This window comes from Antechinus flavipes, chromosome 4 (genome assembly GCF_016432865.1).
Source record: "Antechinus flavipes isolate AdamAnt ecotype Samford, QLD, Australia chromosome 4, AdamAnt_v2, whole genome shotgun sequence".
NCBI classification, from domain to species: domain Eukaryota; kingdom Metazoa; phylum Chordata; class Mammalia; order Dasyuromorphia; family Dasyuridae; genus Antechinus; species Antechinus flavipes.
In genome coordinates, this window is record NC_067401.1 from 482,376,396 (window position 1) to 482,394,996 (window position 18,601).

General features: G+C 47.8%; 1 protein-coding gene across 1 annotated transcript in view; it reads right to left on the reverse strand.

Moving 5' to 3' along the window:
- Positions 1-3,131: 3,131 nt before the first annotated feature.
- RPAP2 (RNA polymerase II associated protein 2) overlaps positions 3,132-18,601 on the reverse strand; it is an 81,113-nt gene continuing 65,643 nt past the window's right edge. Inside the window, exons 12-13 of the mRNA XM_051999999.1 lie at positions 5,815-5,964; positions 3,132-4,828 (exon numbers count right to left, since the gene is read on the reverse strand). Of these exons, the coding sequence (XP_051855959.1) occupies position 4,828; positions 5,815-5,964 (151 nt within the window). The 3' untranslated portion in view covers positions 3,132-4,827. The remainder of the gene's footprint in view (positions 4,829-5,814; positions 5,965-18,601) is intronic.

The window sequence follows — 18,601 nt, forward strand, 5'->3', positions numbered from 1 at the left end:
CGTCCAAGCCCCCTTGACCACGTCTCTGTTCTGGGCAGCAGCTCCCGGGATGTCTCCCAGTCCCTCCCTCCCTCCCCCACTCGGGTACCAGCGTCCTTCACCTTGTCTGCTCTGACCGCCGCCGCTCTCTGTCTGTCTGTCTGTCTGCCTGCAGCTCATTCTTCATTTGGCTTCAAACTAATCTCCTTAAATTGGAAACAGGACCGTGTCACCTCCCTGTTCAATAACCTCCAGCCCCTCGTCACCTGCCCCCTTCCTGCCTTCCCTGTTCTCTTGGTCCTTCCCGCCTTGCCCAGGGGGCCCCCAATTCTAGGCTCCCCCCGAGCCACTGCCACGGGCCTCCTCCCTGTTCCCTAAGACCCCCTCGGCCCGGCGGCTGTTTCCCCTCCCCTCTGCCGCCTCCTGGCTTCCCCTGAGCCTCAGCCAAGGTCCCGCCTTCTGCAAGAAGCCTTTCCCGACCCCTCAGTGCCAGGGGGCATCCGGGTGCTGAGCCCCGTGCCTGGCACGCAGGGGGCTTACTGCGTGACTAACTGAATCCAGAGCTTCTGATAGGATCTGACCACATCACCGCCTGCTTCTGAACCTGCTTTTCTTAGTCAAGACAAAGCCTGAATCCATTTGGGGGCCAGATCACCCTGTTGATTCATACTGAACTTGCCACTCTCTACGGTTTCTGATCTTTTTTTCGGAGGAACTGCTGCCTGCCCACACCCAGCCCACACCTTGTACTTGCGAGGCTGACCTTTTGAACCCGAGCAAAAGCCCCTTGGCTCGTCCCCCTCCCTTCTGGGCCAGCGCCCCGGCCCGCCCCCGCTTTTGGAGTCCTGACCATGGGCCAGCTCGCTCCAAGCCTCCAGTTCGGAGCAACCCGTAACTCGGATGCCACCTATCCAGACGCCAGTGGCGGAGGGGAGCCCAGAGCCCTGAGGGCCTCCCCCTGCATCAGCCTCCAAGAGCCGGGCCCAAAAGGCCCAGAAGAACCCAAGTGCCTCGTCTCTCAGAGAAGGGAAGTGGGGTCACGCGGAGTAGAGAACTGTCCCTGCCTTGGCTCTGGCCAGTGAACAAGGGCCCTTCTCCGGGGCACACTCCAGGGGCTCCGGGACAGGAGGGCTCTGTCCACTACTCCAGTAACCTCGCTAAAAGGAGAGGAGGTCAGCCCGGTCCGGCTGGTTCTTAGTCCGGTCTTCAAGGCCCACTGTGCGTCTGCCTCCGGAGCTTCCGGTCAGACGCTCTCTGGGATCACGACCCCCTTTCCTGAATCTCAGACTTTGGACAGCGGAGACCGTAAGGTGGGCCAGTCCAGCCCCTTCATTTTGCTGCTGAGGAGGCAGAGCCACGGAGAAGTGCTCTGCCCTGAGCGGGGGGCCAAGCTAAGCTGAGAACCCAGCCGTCCTCCCCGACAGGCAGACTCCCTACAAGGTGTCCGGTCCCGGTCCCGGTCTACAACGCTGAGGGAAGCGAGCCGGGCTCACCGGCCTTTGCTGCCCTTTGGCTCTCACAAGGCCCTGGAAATAACAGACTGACTCCCCATTTCTTTGAGTCACCAGGATGGGGTTCACCTGGGCCTGGTGGTTGGGACTCACCAAGGGCAGTTAAGACGGGTAACCCAATCCTCTGGGGTTTCAACTCCCTGTGAGTCATTTTTGCCCTTTCCCTTCCAATACAATTACTCTCCTTAGTAAAGAAAAGAGAAACCAGATCAAGTCCGGGTAGTTCTGCCATTTCTTAGTGGGGGTCAGAACGCTTTCAGTCTCTACTCCATCCCAAAGCAGCAGCGGGAGTCCGACCCTTCCTTAGCCGGCCTCTTTCCCCCAAGCTAAAAGGCTCAAACATGACTAAGCCCAAGCCCTTTGCCTCCGTGGCTTCCTTCGGCTCATCCCGAGCTGCGGCTCTCCGGAAGCCTCTCGGAGGGCCGAGCTTTCCCTTCTGGTTCCTGCTACAATTTCTTTTCCTCCATCACAACTGAGAGTGGTCACTTCCCAACATGTCAACTTGAGCAGGCAGCAGTTCCTAGGTACAGTGGACAGGCTCCTGGCTTGGGAGTCAGAGAGTCAAATGCAGTTTTCTGTGACCTCAGTTTCCCCATCTGTCAAATGAGACTTTGACTAGATGGTCTCTGCCGCTCTATGGCTCTGACATTTGTCAAGAATAGCAACTTTCCTCATTGCTTTCACACTACCAATCACCATTAAGGTGAGCAGAATTATTACTGGTTGAAGTTCCAGAAAACATCCAGATAATTTAGGTACTACCTCTATCAGTAGATTTCTGGGCTAGGGGTCAGGATGACTCGATTTTGAATCCTCTCTTGATTTTATTTGCTGTGTAACCACAGCAAAGTCACCTCCTAACCTGTTTCCTGATTTATCAAATAGAGAAATATAGTTTTTGGCAGACTCATGAAGACTGGCTAAAGATCACGCACAAAGGCACTTTTTTAAACTTAGCACTAGCTGCCATTACCACATCCCCAGGGTTCCTTTAGCATAGCTACTTCTCCTCCTGAATCCACTGGGAACATTGCTTCTGTTGGTCCCTCTGTTGATCTCTGCCCAAAATATTGTCATCCTTCCCCAAGCTGATGTCTGCATTTCCACACATTAATCTATCTTCTTCGTGACAAATCTAAATGTTCCCATACCCTTAATTAGGGTTTTGCTATTTCTTGTGAATAAAGTATACTCTTCTAGGACCATATCCTAATCTTAGGGATGTCTATGCGGTCAGTTTGCTTTAGCTTCCCCGAGTCACCTTGCTCATTCTCGATATTTTGTATGTTTGTATTCAGACATGTGAGCCCTGGATTTTCTTAGTAATTTTGGTCTTCAATTTTGCCTTCTAATTACTGGTCTTCTGTGCTACTGTGGTTCCTTCTATGGCACAGCCACTTTTTAGGCTAGCTAGATCAGTAAATAGGCGAATTTCTCTTTCCTTCTTTTTAGAAGACCTTTTTGATTAGATCCTAGACAATTAAATTTCACCAGTCAGGAGGAACAAAGTGGAGTTATCCATAAGCTCCCTTTCAAAAATGGTGACTCTTGGATCTGACTCCTTCCTAGTGAAACAAAGGTAATTTCAAGCTAGAATTTTAGATGACCGCAGATTTTAAGGGAGGGAGGTTACCTTCAGACTCAGGCTTTAACAGCATTTATTTCTTCCTTTTTTTTTTTTTTTTAAACAATTCTTTATACTTTTAAAATTAGCTATTAAAACATCAGCAAACCTTTGACTAAATTCTCAATATTTCTTGTAAATGAAGTATAACACTTAAATAGGTTGACATAAGCAAATCATGATTTTTTTTTTTAATGGCTTAACCATAGAGACCAAAAGGAATGATTTCTTTCCTTATTAATTCAATTTATAAGTTGGCCTATATTATATAGTATTACAGATGCTATTTATATGTGTGTTTTGGGGTTGTAGTAAACCAACTGATCAGTCAACAATCACTTATTAAAAACTTACTGTGTGTCAGGGCCCATTCTAAGAACTAGGATCACAAATGCAAAAAAAATCATGTCCCTAACTCCAGGGAGCTCTAAAGGAAGGCAATATGCAAATAACTAGTACTACAAGACATCCACAGTGTCGGATTATCTGAGAGGAAAGGCACTCGGGAGTGGGCAGGCTGATGAAAAGCAGAAGGTGGGAAGGCAGCCTTGAAGAACTGGGTAACCAGGAGGTGGAAGTGAGTAGGAAAAGAATTTCTGGCCTAAGGGGGACAATGAAGAACCGTGTCTGAGAGTGTGGGGTGCTGGGAGTAGCTAGTTAGTGGGTGTGTTAGGATTTGTTTTGTGGATCGTGACATTTAAATCTGGAAAGGTGGGAAAGGACTCAGCTGTGAAGTTTTAAATGTCGGAGGATTTTATGTTTGATCACGGAGGTAGTACTGAGAGCCGCTGACATTTATCGAGTAAGGGAGCGACGTGCTGGCCTGGAATTTTAGGGAAGTCACTTGGCAGAGGGTGACACTTCGGAGCAGGACGGAGGAGGCAGGGGGTGTGACCGTATGGGTAGAGGAGAGATCCTGGGCTGCTTCAGGTGGAAGCTGCTTTCCAGGATGGTTCCCTCCCTTGGGCAATCTTAGCTTATTCAGAGAGTCTCCAGAAGCCAGTCGGGTCCAGAGAAGAGGCTCCCTTGCTTGCTACTGCTGGAGGGGGCCTTTCACAAAGCCCTCCGCCTTCCTTTCTGCCTAGCCTCTCCAGACTGACTGAGGGCAGCTTCTTGGCCGCCCAGGGGACAGACCCGAGTTCCAATCTGGCCTGGGGCACTTTGTGGCCGTATGAACCAGGGCAAGCCGACACTGGAGAAGCCGATGGCAAACACTCCAAACCAAGCCAGCCGGACACGACGGCACAAGAACCTGACGGCGCTCCCCAAGTCTGGCGTCACGCCTGATTTATGCCATTCGACAAGCCGAGCTCTTTTAGAAAATGATTTTCGAGAAAATTATGGACAATTTCAGGTTCACTGAAATCTCAGGAAAGACACTCTGGCTTCGGGCTTGCCTTGGGGCTGCCGCCTCCCCTGTAAGCTCATGAGTCATAGGTCTTTGAGGAGAAGGGACAGAGCTTCCTGTTAAAACGCCCTTTATTGACACTTGTTGGCTAAGGGGTGCCGCGGCCCAGACTGGTGATGCTTCCTGTCAGTCGCCTTCCATGGGCGCTGGGTCGGGTCGACGAACCTCTTCTCAGGTGCTCGTTCAAATTCTGATACCGAGACTTGAACTAAGAAAACCAAAGCTGCAGACCCTGGGTAAGCGATGAAGCGCCGGCCTGGGAGAAGGAGTGCGATCCCTTTTCTGCCGTCTCTCCACGGACTGCATCTGCGGAACAAGGGGAGGGACCCAGAGAAGCTTCAGAACGGTTTCCCCGCTCCCTGCGGCTACAGCAGAATGCCAAGAACAGGGGAAAATGTTTAAGAGAATCACTTAGCTGTTACCAAGCCCTGAGAGAGGAACGGAAGAGAAAACGAGGCAGGTTCAGAGAGGGCAGGAGGGAAGGCAGCAGGCGCCCCGGATGCCCGCGAGCTCCGACAGGAGGGTGGCGGCGTGGGAGCTGCTCCCCATCCCTCCAAGAGCCACCTCCGTCAGCAGGACTGGTCCCGGGCCCGCAGCCCAGCACGGAGGTGCACGGTCTGAAGGCTTGGGGCGCAAACCTGTCACGCTGTGACTGTGGCTCATGCACAAACAGCAAAGCCCCAGTCGGGCTTCCGGCTAGAGCACAGGGCATGTCACAGACTGTACTTTAGGTGTAAGTATCACGAATTTTCTCTTAGAAACAGCTATTTTCTACTTTGGGAGAAACCTGCAGTAGCCGGCACACTGGCAGGACAAGGACTTGTCAGAAGGCCACGCAGGAAGTACAGGGAGGGGGGCAGCTGGATGGTGCAGTGGTTAGAGTCCCAGCCCTGAAGTCAGGAGGACCTGAGTTCAAATCTGCCCTCACTTCCTAGCTGTGTGACTCTGGGCAAGTCACTTAACCCCAAATGCCTCAGCAAAAAAAAAAAAAAAATTGAGCACAGTGAGGCTCCTGAGTGTTGGTAGGAGCTGGTGCTCCCTTCCCTCGAGCTTTGTGCTCCCCTGGGCATAGCTAGCATTGAGGGTGGGGTAGTGCCCACTTCCTGGTAGGAAACTTCCCAGCTGAGAACAGGGGAAAGAGAGGGACGGAGAGGAAAAGCTGCTCCTGGGTCCCACTTGGGCAGGGATTGAGGAAGCACAAGCCCATGACCTGGGCCTTTGGGGCTCCCCCCAGAGAGGGGCAGCGGCGGGGAAGCCGGAGGCGCAAGGGGAGGAGCAGGGGGATGACTCACCATTCTATCGAGGAGTAAGCTGTAAGCAGCCCGGTTAACCTTTCAAGGTCTTCATTCTTGAAATGTAACTCTTCAAGTAAGGTGGCGATGAACTGTGTGTACACGGCCTTCTTCTGGGCCCGCTTCTGCATGGGCGTCATCCGGAACAACCTGTAAGCACAAGACGAAGGGTCTGGGTCTGCCCGGGCCGGGCACCCGTCGGGGGCTCCCCCCACTGCCATCATCGGCTCCGGGCCGGCCCCTGCTCTGAGCGCGCTCCACAGGGCCATCACCAGGCGCTCCTGGCGTCAGCATCTGCGGGCAGCCCTGATGAAGGGGCACCGGGGGAAAGAAGGCACGATGGCAGGAGGCCCAAATCAGCGCACGACGATAACCTAGCTGGGAGGAGGCGGCGGCTCAGGAGCAGAGGAAAAGCTCCAACAGAACAGCTATTTACCTACCGTGAAGATGAGACCGAAGCTTTGTGTCGGGTCCCCCCGGACAGCGCTTCACAAAGCCCTTCAATCACGGTCCTGGAAAGTTTCTCTGGGGCTGACTTGATCTAATCTGAGACTTTCCAGACACTTTCCCACAAACCCCTTGTACATGATGACAACTTCAGCCACACCTCTGGGCACATCAAATATAAATAAGTGAACTTTCAGAAGCCGTTGGGCAGTCCGGGCCCACCCACGCCGCCTGAGTGACTGACTGCAAGGAGACACTTGCTCTCATCCCTGGCTTTTTCTGTCTTTCTAAGAAACTGCCCTCAGCTGCTCCAGCCGGAAAGCAGGAGTTAAAAACTGACCATCTGACAGGCTCCATTTTAAAGGAAAAGGCTCTAGAAGCGCCACACTTCCTTATAAACCCTGGCCCTCCACCTACCCCTCCTGTCTCTGCTGTTCTCTTGGCTTTCTGCTCAAGTGCTCGGGGAGAGCAGAAGAGAAACAACGTCGGATTCAAGTTTCCAACCACATAACCAGCTCTGTCTGTAGGTATTCCCCATCGGCCAGGCCCCCCATGCCAATCACGGTCCCCAGGGGCATCTGAATGCTCAGAGACATTTTCAAAAAAAAGGATGAAACTGTGGCTTGGAGGCACCTACCTGCTACCTCTCCTTCTACCCCATTGGCTGGAGGGAAAGGTGGGGATGCAAGGCTTTAGAGAATGAGGAAATTGCTCCTCCTCTATAAAAAGGTTACCAAATCCCTGATGTTAAGCTACCTTTTCAAAAAATGGTTCAACAAAAACATCCAAGGTAAAGCTAAGTCAACAAGCACACCTACAGGTCAAGCACAGAAAACAACAAAACTAAAGTAACCCCTGCTTTTAGGGAACTCACATTCTAATGAGGAGACAACAAAAAACTACCACGTATAAACATGATGTTTATGTACAAGATAAATGAGATTGGAGGAAGGCACTAAAGAACCCAAGACAAGCTGAATGACCAATGGAAGGGACAGATTTTTGGTTTACAAGTTTCTTTTATTTTGAGCGACAATTGTTTCTTGGGATGACTACGGTAAATTTTAAGTTCAATTAGCACCTGCCTCTTGAGAGGTTGGTTGCTAATTTTTAAAAACTCCCCTTGTTCCATCTGAGTGTGTGTGTATAAATCTATATAATACATGTGCTGTATAATACATGTTTGTTTATATACATGTGTGTACACATGTAAGTGTGCCTATACCAAAACACACATACACACGTGAGAGGAAAATATTTGGAAGTGTTGTTCCCCTGCTATGAGGGCCCTCTCCCAATCAGTACAAGTCACCCCCAGGAGTATTTGTGCAGATCAAGTCCTGAGGACTGCCAGGGCATCAGGAGCTTTAGTGACTTGCTCACTCAGGTGAGTCAGAGATGGGACTTGAATCCAGCTTTTCCCAGCTGGGCTTTCTCTTCATTACATCACATAACTTTCTGACAAGTAGATAGTACTTGAGAGCATTCTATTACAATAGCTCCTCTTATGAAACTAAAAAACCAAAAAATTCACCATAGGAATGATGCTAAGGAAAAAATTTACAAAGAAAACTGGTCCTTTTGGGCTAAAATGATGACAAAAAATTTAATTCTGTATGTGTTCAAATTTTATATAAACATATAACGTATGAGAAATTCATAGGACACCATTAAGTCAATTCCTAGACTCAGTAAATCAAATCTGGACCTAAGATTCAGCCAATTATTACACATAGGAATAGTGTGTAAATTTCCAAAGAAATCTGCTAAAAATTCTTATTGCCTGCCAGGGCACTCCATTCTTTGAACACTGAACTCTTGTAGAGAGGCTGAATGTGTCAAAAGTGCATCAGAGAATGAGGACTCCAGATATGATGACAAATGGCTGATGGGCAGCAAGAAGGGCGGGTACTAGAGCTGGCAGAGGAGGAAGTCTGTACATGTTTTTGACGGCAGCATCATCAGCATTTTTTCCATCCTTGCCCTGGAAATCTGCATCCAATCATCAGTCTTTGGCAACTCTAGCCCTCAAGAGCCAGCATTTCCTGACTGCCTCTGTACTGAAGACAAGGGAGCTCCCAATTAAAGTTATGTAAGGTTTACGCAAAAAAAGATGTGAATCAATGGGATTTCCATTTCCCCCCATTTTCTCTCATAATCTTTAAAACAAAGGGCAAATTGTAAGCAGCTCAAGAAATCCCAGTTGTTTTGGGAAGCTCCTATTCAAATCCTACTCATCCTCATGGAGTCACTTTTAAAATTTTTATTATAGCTTTTTATTTGGAGTCACTTTTTAAAGGGTGAGGATCATGAACAGAGTTTGCAAAATCATGTGGCAGAAAATGGAGAATACATTTAGCATTGTAAAATCAGAAAGGCTATAACAACAAGATGACAACTATGTCAACTACCTACCTAGCCACTTACCTACCTGCTGCACCTGCCTCGGCTGCTGGCCCTCTCCTCTCTGTCAGTTCTCCTCTACCTCTCTATTTTTCAGTCTCCTTTGTCAGCTCATCAGGGATATCATATTCCTTAGCTACAAAGGAACCCTAAGGTTCTGTTTTAGACGCTCTTAATTATCAGCTCTATTCATATGACTAGGTATCTAGTGCCAGTTTCCTCTAGGCTTTAGTGATAAATCACCAATTGTTTACTGGATGTTTCAAACTGGGTATCTCAGAGCATAGCAAATTTAGCATACTTAAAGCAGAACTTATTCTCTTTCTTCTACATATATACATTTTTTGGTAAATAATAGCTTTTTATTTTCAAACTACATGCAAAGATCATTTTTAATATTTATCCTTGCAAAACGTTGTATTCCAAATGGTTTTCCCTTCTCCCATCCCTTTCCCTTAGCCAACAAGTAATCCAATATATGTTAAAAAAAAAAGAAATTGCCACAATTATCATGCTGCACAGGAAACATCAGATCGAAAGGGAAAAAAAGAAAGAAAACAAAAAGCAAGCAAACAACAAAAAGTGAAAATACTATGTTATGATTCACACTCACTTCTCATAGCCCTCTCTCTGGATGCAAATGGCCCTCTGCATCCCAAGTCTATTAGAACTGGCCTGAATCACCTTGCTATTGAAAAAAGCCACGTCCACAGAATTCATCATCACGTATCATCACGTATCATCACATAGTCTTGTTGTCATGTACAGTGATCTCCTGGTTCTACTCATTTCATTCAGCATAGGCTCATATATATCTCTCCAAGCCTCTCCGAAATCATCCTGCTGATCATTTCTTACAGGACAATAATATTTCATAATATTCATATAGTATAACTTATTCAGCCATTCTCTGGGCATGCACTCAGTTTCCCGTTCCTTGCCACTACAAAAAGACCTGCCACAAACATTTTTGCACACATAGATCCTTTTTCTTTTTTATGATCTCTTTGGGATACAGACCCAGGATAGACAGAACGGACACTGCTGGACCCAAGGATAAGCACAGTTTGATGGCCTTTTGAGCACAGAACTCATTCTCTTTCTCCCCAAATATTTTTTTCTTCCAAACCTCTGTATTTCTGTCAAAGATTCTTCCAGTCTTCCAGATTGCTGTGACATTACTTTCTACTTCCCACTCTCCCTCAGTCCATATGTCCCCACAGCCACCACCTGGCTCAGGCCCTTATCATATGACAACTATTGCAATGGTTTTCCAACTGCTTTCCTTGCCAGTGTTTCTCTCCATACCAGTCCATTCACTACGATGCTAAAGTGATTTTCCTTGAGCACAGATCTGACCCTGTCACTCAGTCCCTTACACAATAAACTCCATTGGCCCCCTATTGCCCCAGGATAAAACATAATCTTTCCTGCTTAGTTTTAAAGACTTGTACAAACTGGCTCTACCCTATCTTTTTAGCCTCTACCCCAGGATTCTGGGATTTGGCACTGATCACCCCCAAAGCACAGATGCCCTCCATTCCTGACTTTGGCCTCAAAGAATCCCTTTCTCCCTTTGAGACACAGAATCTGGACCAGTTAGCCAGTTCAGAATCTCCATCCTAGTTTGTTACTTAATAAATCAGAGAAACCTCTTTTCCATAAGCACTTTCTTCTCTTTCCCTCCTCATCTCTATGTCTCAGAATCCTCCAAGACTCAGCACAATGCCACCTTCGGAAGGAAGCCTTTCCAGGTCTGCCCTCTGCATCACCTTTCCTTTTAAGGCTATCTTCTAGCTCCTCCATGTGTATCTTATATGAACCCATTTATTTCTATGTTGTCTCCCTTATCAGAATGTCATGTCCTCAGGCAGTCTTCACATAGTTCTTTAAGATTTGTAAGGTGCTTTACAAATGTCACCACTTTGGATCCTCCCAATTCTGGGAGACAAGTGCTATTATTATCCTCGTTCTTCAGCTAAGGAAACTGAGACGGCAGATTAAGTGACTTGTCTAGGGTCACACAGGTAGAGGAGCACTCGGGCACTTTGGTACTACCTCGTTGTCCAGTTTCCCACAAAGCGCTTGTAGATTACGTATCAAATCTCTCAGGCTTACCTAAAGTTATTGGCATACAATTTATCAATAAGGCAATCAATTATAACTATTTATAATGACAAAGTTTCAAGACAGATCACAGCCAGTCTCCTTTGACCATGACAATTCTTCTCACTTACATGACACAGTCCTGCCATTCCGATTATCTCAAGATAACAAGTAGTCTCTCTTCAAGACTTATCTTCATTCTTTATTCAAGATAAAGGTTAAAAGAATTTTCTTAGGAGGAAAAGGACTTCTTTCTTTTCTCTGTACTTCTCTCCAGACGCGATCTTCACAGATAATTTCTCAAAGATCTTATAGACTCTCTTAAAGCAACAATATTGACAGCTTCCATTATAGAGGCTACTAAAGGTGATGGTTTTCAATTGTTTTTATTAAACAGAAACGCAGAATCTTCTTACTTTCTTTCACTATTTGGTGCTTTTTACTGGGAAAAGGTATTTATTGAATTTCCACAAACTCATGTCTGTAAAAAGTATTTACTTTTGTTTACTTGACAAAAGCACACTGGAAAGAGGTTTATGAAATTCAATTAGTCCAATCTGATTTGGCTGGGAGAGGGGGAGCCTAGATCTTTGAAACAGATTAAAATATATTGTTGGATTTCTTATAAAGTAAAAGGGCTGTTTTTTTTTTTTGTTTTAATTTGAGCTTTGAAATAATAGATACATATACATCCCAGAATGTGTGTGTTTGTATGTGTATATTTCCAGTGTTCTGTTTAATTATATTTTTTTTACTGAATTACTCCTTCCCTGATATCACACTAACCTGCGTATATATACCACAGATTCCCAATCTCTTACCCATTTCCTCTCCTAACCAACAGAACAGAAGTATGCAGAGGAAAAGCTTGGGCTGGCTATTAGTTTTGTCTTTATATTTCCAACTCCGTGTACAAACAGGCACTTAATATGTCTGTTGGATTAAATTGCTCACGTGCCAATTTTGAGTGGGGGACACTTAAAAGGACAAAGAAAGCTGCTCCACTATGAATTCAGTGAGTGTGCCCACACACATTTAGACATTCACTTATTAAATTTCCCCTCCTGTATCTGTGCTCTCATTGCTGTAGAAAGCACCTGGGACAGCACTTCCTCTATCAATGGTCAGCGTCCACTCTGCACAGCTGGAGGGGGTGGTTCCGGGCCCTGAGAGGTTCTGTGACTTGCGCAGAAATACCCGACTCAAATGCAGGCCGAAATCCTTTCCACTTCGCTCTGCTTAAGTGCCAGTGTGTGTTCAGGGGTGGTTTAGAACGTTCCTAAAATGTCAATCTGAGCCTTAACATCAGAGGGAATTATCCCAATTAGCGTCACCACCTGAGCTGCAGAACCCTAAAATCCTCGTGATTTTGGCCCAGGGCACAGTGAGCAGCTCTCATTTTCACTGGGGCACAGAGACAGGGAAGGGGGGCCCAAAGCACTAAAAGACAACACATTATTTCAGGTTGGGAGCCCCCACAAAACTTCACCCACCTGTAGATCACAGTATAAATGATTTAGAGCTCCAAGAGACCTTTGAAAGCATCTCCTCCGACCCCCTCCTTTTACAGCTGGGGAACCTGCGCTTCAGAGAAGATACTGGAACCTGGGTCCTTGAGGCCGCCTCTTCTGACTTCTCCTCTTACTTACTGAGACACAAAAAGTCCTCCGATTCCAGCTCTCACTGCCCGGTACAGAAGGACACTGAGGAAACAATTCCCATTCTCTGTTCCCCAGCCCCCACCTCCTTCATCAATCAACAAAACAGGTTCAGTCCAACCCTGGCACCTCCTACCTGGACGGCCTCGGCCACACTTCCTGTGGGCCTTTTAGTTTCTAACCTACAGAAAGCCGGGGCCTGTACCAGAGCTCCAGAAAAGTCTCCTTCCCCTGGGCGAGCCCTGAGCCCTGCTTGCCATTAGCCCCTGCCGGATTCTGTTTTCTCCTCGGCTCGCTGCCCCCCCTCGCGCCCCCCCCCTCCCCCCCAGTCCGGGGCTGAGGATGCTCCAGGGCTGTCTGCACCGATCCTGGCCAGCAGTGATCTGGGCCCAGGACTCTTCACCAACCATCTAAAGGTCTCATGCACTTCTCACTTCTCAACCTGCAGAGGGAGCCCTGGAGCAGGGACCAGGGGCTCGGAGGCCTGCTTCCTCCCTGTGATTTTAATTCAATTTAAATACATAACATTTACCCAGCACCTCCTGTCATACCCTATGACCCAAACACAAATGAGACCTGGCCCTCTATCTCCAGGAGCATGCAAACTGGCCAGGGCGGTAAGGCGAGGGCGCACAAATATATACACAAAAATGTAAAGTGTCCAAATGTATAAAAGAGACACAAAGCTCCCAGAGTTCAGAGAAGGAAGAGGATGCACCAAAGGAGAGAATAAAGGCATTTGCACGGTCTCTGAAGGATGATAGGGTTGTCATGGGCAGAAACGGGGAAGAGGAGGAAGAGGAGGCATCCATTCTCCGCACATGGGCAACAGGAGGAGCCGGAGAAGGCGGCAAGGAAGCGTGGCCTCTCCCTGGGGAACGAGGACGTGTCTCTGCAGCAGCGGGGCTGGGGCCGACGAGACAGCTCTGAATGCCGAGCTCAGCAGCGTGGCTCTGTGGCGTGGCCAATGGCGAAGCCCCAAAGGGCCGTGTTCAGATCCCCAGATGGAGTCTGGAGGTGGGCAGGGGGAGCAGCCCACTGAGGGGAGAGTGCGGTGAGTGTATGAGCTGTAGAAGCGCACACAGCTGGGATGGATCTAGGAGGAGAAGGAAGGACCAAACAGACCCCCAGGTGCTAAGCAGGGAGAGCTGGCAAGGCAGCGGTGGTCCTGACAGAATGGGGAAGTCAAGAGGAAGCTGTTTGGGGGGAGATGTGAGCCGGGGGTTTGGGGCCCTGGGGTACGCAGCAGGGGCTGTTAAAGCCGACATGGAGCACGGCAAACAGGTCAGAAGCCGATCTGGAAGTAGTCCACAGAGAGGACAGGATGCTGACCAGGAAGAGGAAGTGTAAAGGTCAGGTCTGAAGGGAAGGAATCGCTCAGGAGACTAAGGAGCGTCCAGAAAGCAAGAAGGGGGCCCAAGGTCAAGAGACAAGCATGTGGAGGCGGCCCCAGGATGACAACTTCCCAAAGAGCCACGGACTGTCCGGGCTTTCCCAGCAGGGGTGATGCTCAGGATTACGATGCCGTCTCGAGCAGAGCGGATCCCTGGAGCCGCGCCGAGAGCTTACAGACCAATTTAAGGAGGAGAGAGGTGGCCCTTCTCTGCGTCCCCACCAGTCCTCAGTTTGACCTGGTTAGGGAAGTCCCCTGTGCAGCAGCAACCCAAGCTGGCAGCTCTTGCCAGGCAGCTGACTCACTGTGGACGAGGGGAGACGAGCACTTTCATGCTGGGCTGGATCAGGGAGTGGAGCCTCTTAGGCAGTCTCGGTTGGGTCAGATAAAGCGCAACAAAAAAGGCTAGAAAAGTTACTTTAGAGTCAAAGGCTTCACTCCTAGAAATCCATCAGTCATTCTGGCTGCTTGAACCCACGAGTTCCCCTCGTTCTTTGGGAAAAGAACGCATGTCTAATAACCTGTATCAAGTGGGTACTTACATTTCCTATTTAAAGGAAGCAGCTAGAGAAGGTCACTAGAATGCTGTGATTCAGATACTTTCTGTGCAGTCATCAGAAAACCTTTAATCTTTCATAGCTTCAGTTTTCTCTCTGTAAAATGGGTATAATAGTTGTACTACCTACCTCAAAGTTATTGTAGGGAAAATAATTTGTAAACCCTAAATTCTATATAAATGACTTACTTTTACTGAAACTTCAAAGGCAAGGAAATGGTAAGTATAAATATATATTAACTATTATTCAAATCACTTCTCTTTCTCAAATATCGTCCTTCAAACCTATTATTCTAAGTATTCTGTCTCTTACTCTAAACCTTGACTACTGACTTGGATAAGGGAATGATGGTTTCCATCTAGAAATTGCTTAACTTTACTCCCTAACCCTGCATAACTCTGAGTGAGCCAATGTGCTTTAGCCAGACTGGTTTATGCAGAGATTATATGCAACTACTTCCTACTGGACAGAGAGCCAGATTCAGAAAGATCTGGCTTCCAAGTCCCTGGAAGATATTTTTTAAGACCTTGTCTCTAAACCCCATAGTATCAGATACCTCATCTATAAAATGAGACTATGCAATAGTATGGTTGTTGTGAAAATCAAATGAGAACACATGTAACATGTTCTGTAAACTCTGCATGTAACGTGCTTTGTAAAACCTGAAGCATTATGTCAATGCTTATTATTATCACAGAAAACATGTTCTTCTTGGGATGTAAGATGAAATTGATAGAAATGGTCCTGGGACAAATCACTCTCGTCTCCCATTCTTTTATAATTAGTCTGCTGCCCGAGTGGTGGTCCAGGGGATGGAATGTTAGCTGAATACACTGTCAAACATGGCACATTTTCAATTAAGTTTTAGTTTTCCTTTGTTACAAGAGGACTTGCTGGTGTGGAGAGCCCCCAACAGAGTCTGTAGGAAATGTCTAAAGGGCAAAAAGCAAAAGGTATCAAGAAAAGATTTTAAATTCAATTAAAAGAGCTAGCATGTTGTTTGCTCATCTAGAAAACATGTCACCGACACGTCAAGAATGACTGATTTGAAATACGTTGCTTTTCCAAGACAGTGTTAACAGCGGGCTACATTTCTGTCAGCCTCAAGTACACTATTCTCCCTTCTGAAGAGGACTGAGCCTGGTCTTCAAGTCAGGGAGGTCTCAGACCCAAACACTGCACTAGTCACCTAATATACATGCATGTTACCAAGTTGTGAGGCTCCACTGAAAAGCACGTCAGGCAGCTATTTGGTCAGTAAACGATACAGAAACGGGAGCATGTCACAGGCCACACTTACTCACAGTCCCCTGGGCAAAAAAAATGAACATTTCTAAGAGATGTCACCATGGTAAATACTCATCTCCAAACTAAGGGGAATGAAAACTTGTCCGGACCAGAGACTTGACGAAAAAAATATTATCAGGCTATGAAACCTATTAATTTTGACAGTAGAATACTTAACGACAATGAGATTTCGTGTCCCATTTACAAAATGGAGGGGTTTTTGTTTTTAGTTCAAAAGCAACATATCTAGTGTTAAATGTCAAACCACCAATTTATACATTTTGACCATGTCTACAAGGTATGTTGCCTGCCAAATATGGGAAACAACCATGCTACTGGCCAAGAGAGACAAATGTGAATGAAAATGCACCCCCAGCATCCGAACATGTCATCCAGGCCAGACTGAGCTGACAGAGGATGAGCTTTAGAGTCTAACGCTTTCCATTTAACTTCAGAAAGTAGTTCGTGACGAGAGCGAAGTTATGAGACCAAAGACAACACATGCTAGACCTTTGCGTGACGGTGTAAATGTAACAGGCAAAACCATCGTTCCAGACTCTCCTTCCCAACTATACCCCAAATGAGTAAGCCACATGCTACGTCAGGGAGATCAAGAGGAAGCTTCCAGTCTGCTCTGAAGAGGCGAAAGTAAATGGGAGGTGATCCGAAGAGGGAGAATCTAACCGGCAGGGCGAAAGGGAAAGGCTTTGAACACGAGACAGAATCTGGGCCGAGACTTGTGGAACTACATGTCTGACTTCTGATAAGTCTGATTATTTCAGGCACTTAACCAAAAGTCCTCGCTTTCCATAAATCTGCCTCTGAAGAGGTGATAGCTGAGAGATAGCAGAAATTAGAACCTGATAGTAACTGCTTAATGTTCAAGCTGGGGAGAGGTTTTTCCTCTGGCTTTTTTTTCACAAACAGCTCTCTCAAGGTACTCAAGGTTACTCAAAGGTAATGTGCAATTTCAATTCATTTTGTTTTACGCAGAAAGCTGGCTTCAACCTAATCAGCAGAAAATCTCATGGCTAAGAGGACACAAAAACAGCCCATTTTTTGCATATTAACCCATTTCCTCCAAGGACTTTTTTTTTTAAACATGAGCAAATCCAAAACCTCTAAATGACGGCTTAGCACCAGCAATCTGGGCCAGGCCGGGTCAGAGCAGCACTGCACAGGAAATGCTGAAGAACAGTTTTTATGAAAAGCCCCAATTGAAAATGGTTCATAGATCAATCACACAGAGGAAAGGAAATGTGAGCAGGAAAGTTCCTCTTCCCTTCAAACTCCCAGGCCTCCAGCCTCAGGACGGCGCAGCTGCTTTTCCCGGCCAGCGCCGTACCAGATGGTAAGTGGTCGGAGAGACGAGAAGCCCCAGCGTCAAGCTGCGTCTTCATGATAAGGCCTCGTGAGGCCGACTGCTCCACATATGCTCCACATCAAAAGAATGAATGCAAGTCGGGCTACAACAAGCGCCCTCAGTTTGTTATGACGGAGCCATCAAACAACATCTGGTTAACAGGAATCATTACACAGTAGTCAGAAAAGTTCCGAGGAGAGAGTGGCAACGGTCGAAGGAGGCCTGAGTTTAATGAGGGCTTTTACAGCCTTCAGAGCTTCAGGCTCCTCTGGCCCAGGCTCCAGAGATCTCTGCCTCTACCCTCAGGTTAATGGTTGACTGATGGGTTGACAGAGAAAGTGAGGGGGAAGAAAGTGAGGGGGAATTGGGAATTCTGTGATCAAGGCTCTTAACACTGTCAGCCATATTATCCGGACTCTCTGTTCTCTGATGTTAGGGGAGAAATGAGAGGGAAAATCACAGGCTACACAGCTTGGAAGCCACCCTGGCGCACACGTGAAAGACTGTCCCGAGCAAAGACGAGAACCACTTAGTGGCGCTCCAGACATCCCAGGTGGGGGGGGGGGGGGCGGCGGGTAGTGCTGAGCACCCGGGGGAAGGCCAGGCCCCATGTTGAGCCTTTCTGGCTCAAGGCTAAAGGGAGGGAGAGGAAGGGGAGGCCCGTCCTCCATCCCCTCTGATCACAGAAGTTGCTGGGTCCACTGAGAGTTCTACCTCTAATCACAGGCACAAGAGAGGCAGAGGCGCGGATTGCCAGGCTTGGCTTTTTCCATTTAGGAGAAGTGGGAAGCCAGGGGCACGTCCCTGTGCTGGACAGGACCTATTAGACGCCAGCACACGCATTAGCTGGTCTTGGTCACCAAATGCAAGGGAGCAGTTGCTGCATTGCTTCCTTGTAATCCCCCAAAGCGCCAGCTTTTGGGGAGGGTGAATGATGGAGTCTTTTTATTCCAGTCCTCCCCACCCCACTGCGCCCCAGGTGACCCGCTCCTCCTGATTTTCAAAGCCGGACAAGCAGCGGCTGAGCCCACCCCGAGCACTGGGAGGAGCCTCCACCCGAGTCCTGGTGCTTCCAGCCGCCTTCATGAAAGGCCGGAGGAGGAGGGCCTGCACCTGAGCTTTCCCTGGCTGGGGGGGAGGGGTCCTGAGGGCCTCTGCTGCCTAGGGAGCTGTGCTCACTGACGGAGGGAGGGAGGGACTCTGCCAAGGTCAGGAGCCAGGGCGCGTCGGAGCGGACCGAACGCTGACCTTGGGGCTGGCTCTGGCTATCACCTCGCAACGTCTCCTGCTCTCCCACGAGCAAGTGACACATGATCAGATGGGGCGCTGATAGCAATCTTCACAATCGCACACGCAAAACGGAGACGAAGCTAGCGGCAAGCTGGGTCCGAGTGTCTTTTTTTTTAAAGTTGGGGCTCACATAAACAGTCTTGATGACTTCTCAAGGATTAAAAAAAAGGAAAAAACCCACATGTATTTTTTCCCTGTACATTCATATTTCCTCTCTGTGATAAGAATAAAAATGCTATTTTAAAGTTTCCTACCCTGCTTTTGCTTTGTTTCGTGTGTGAAG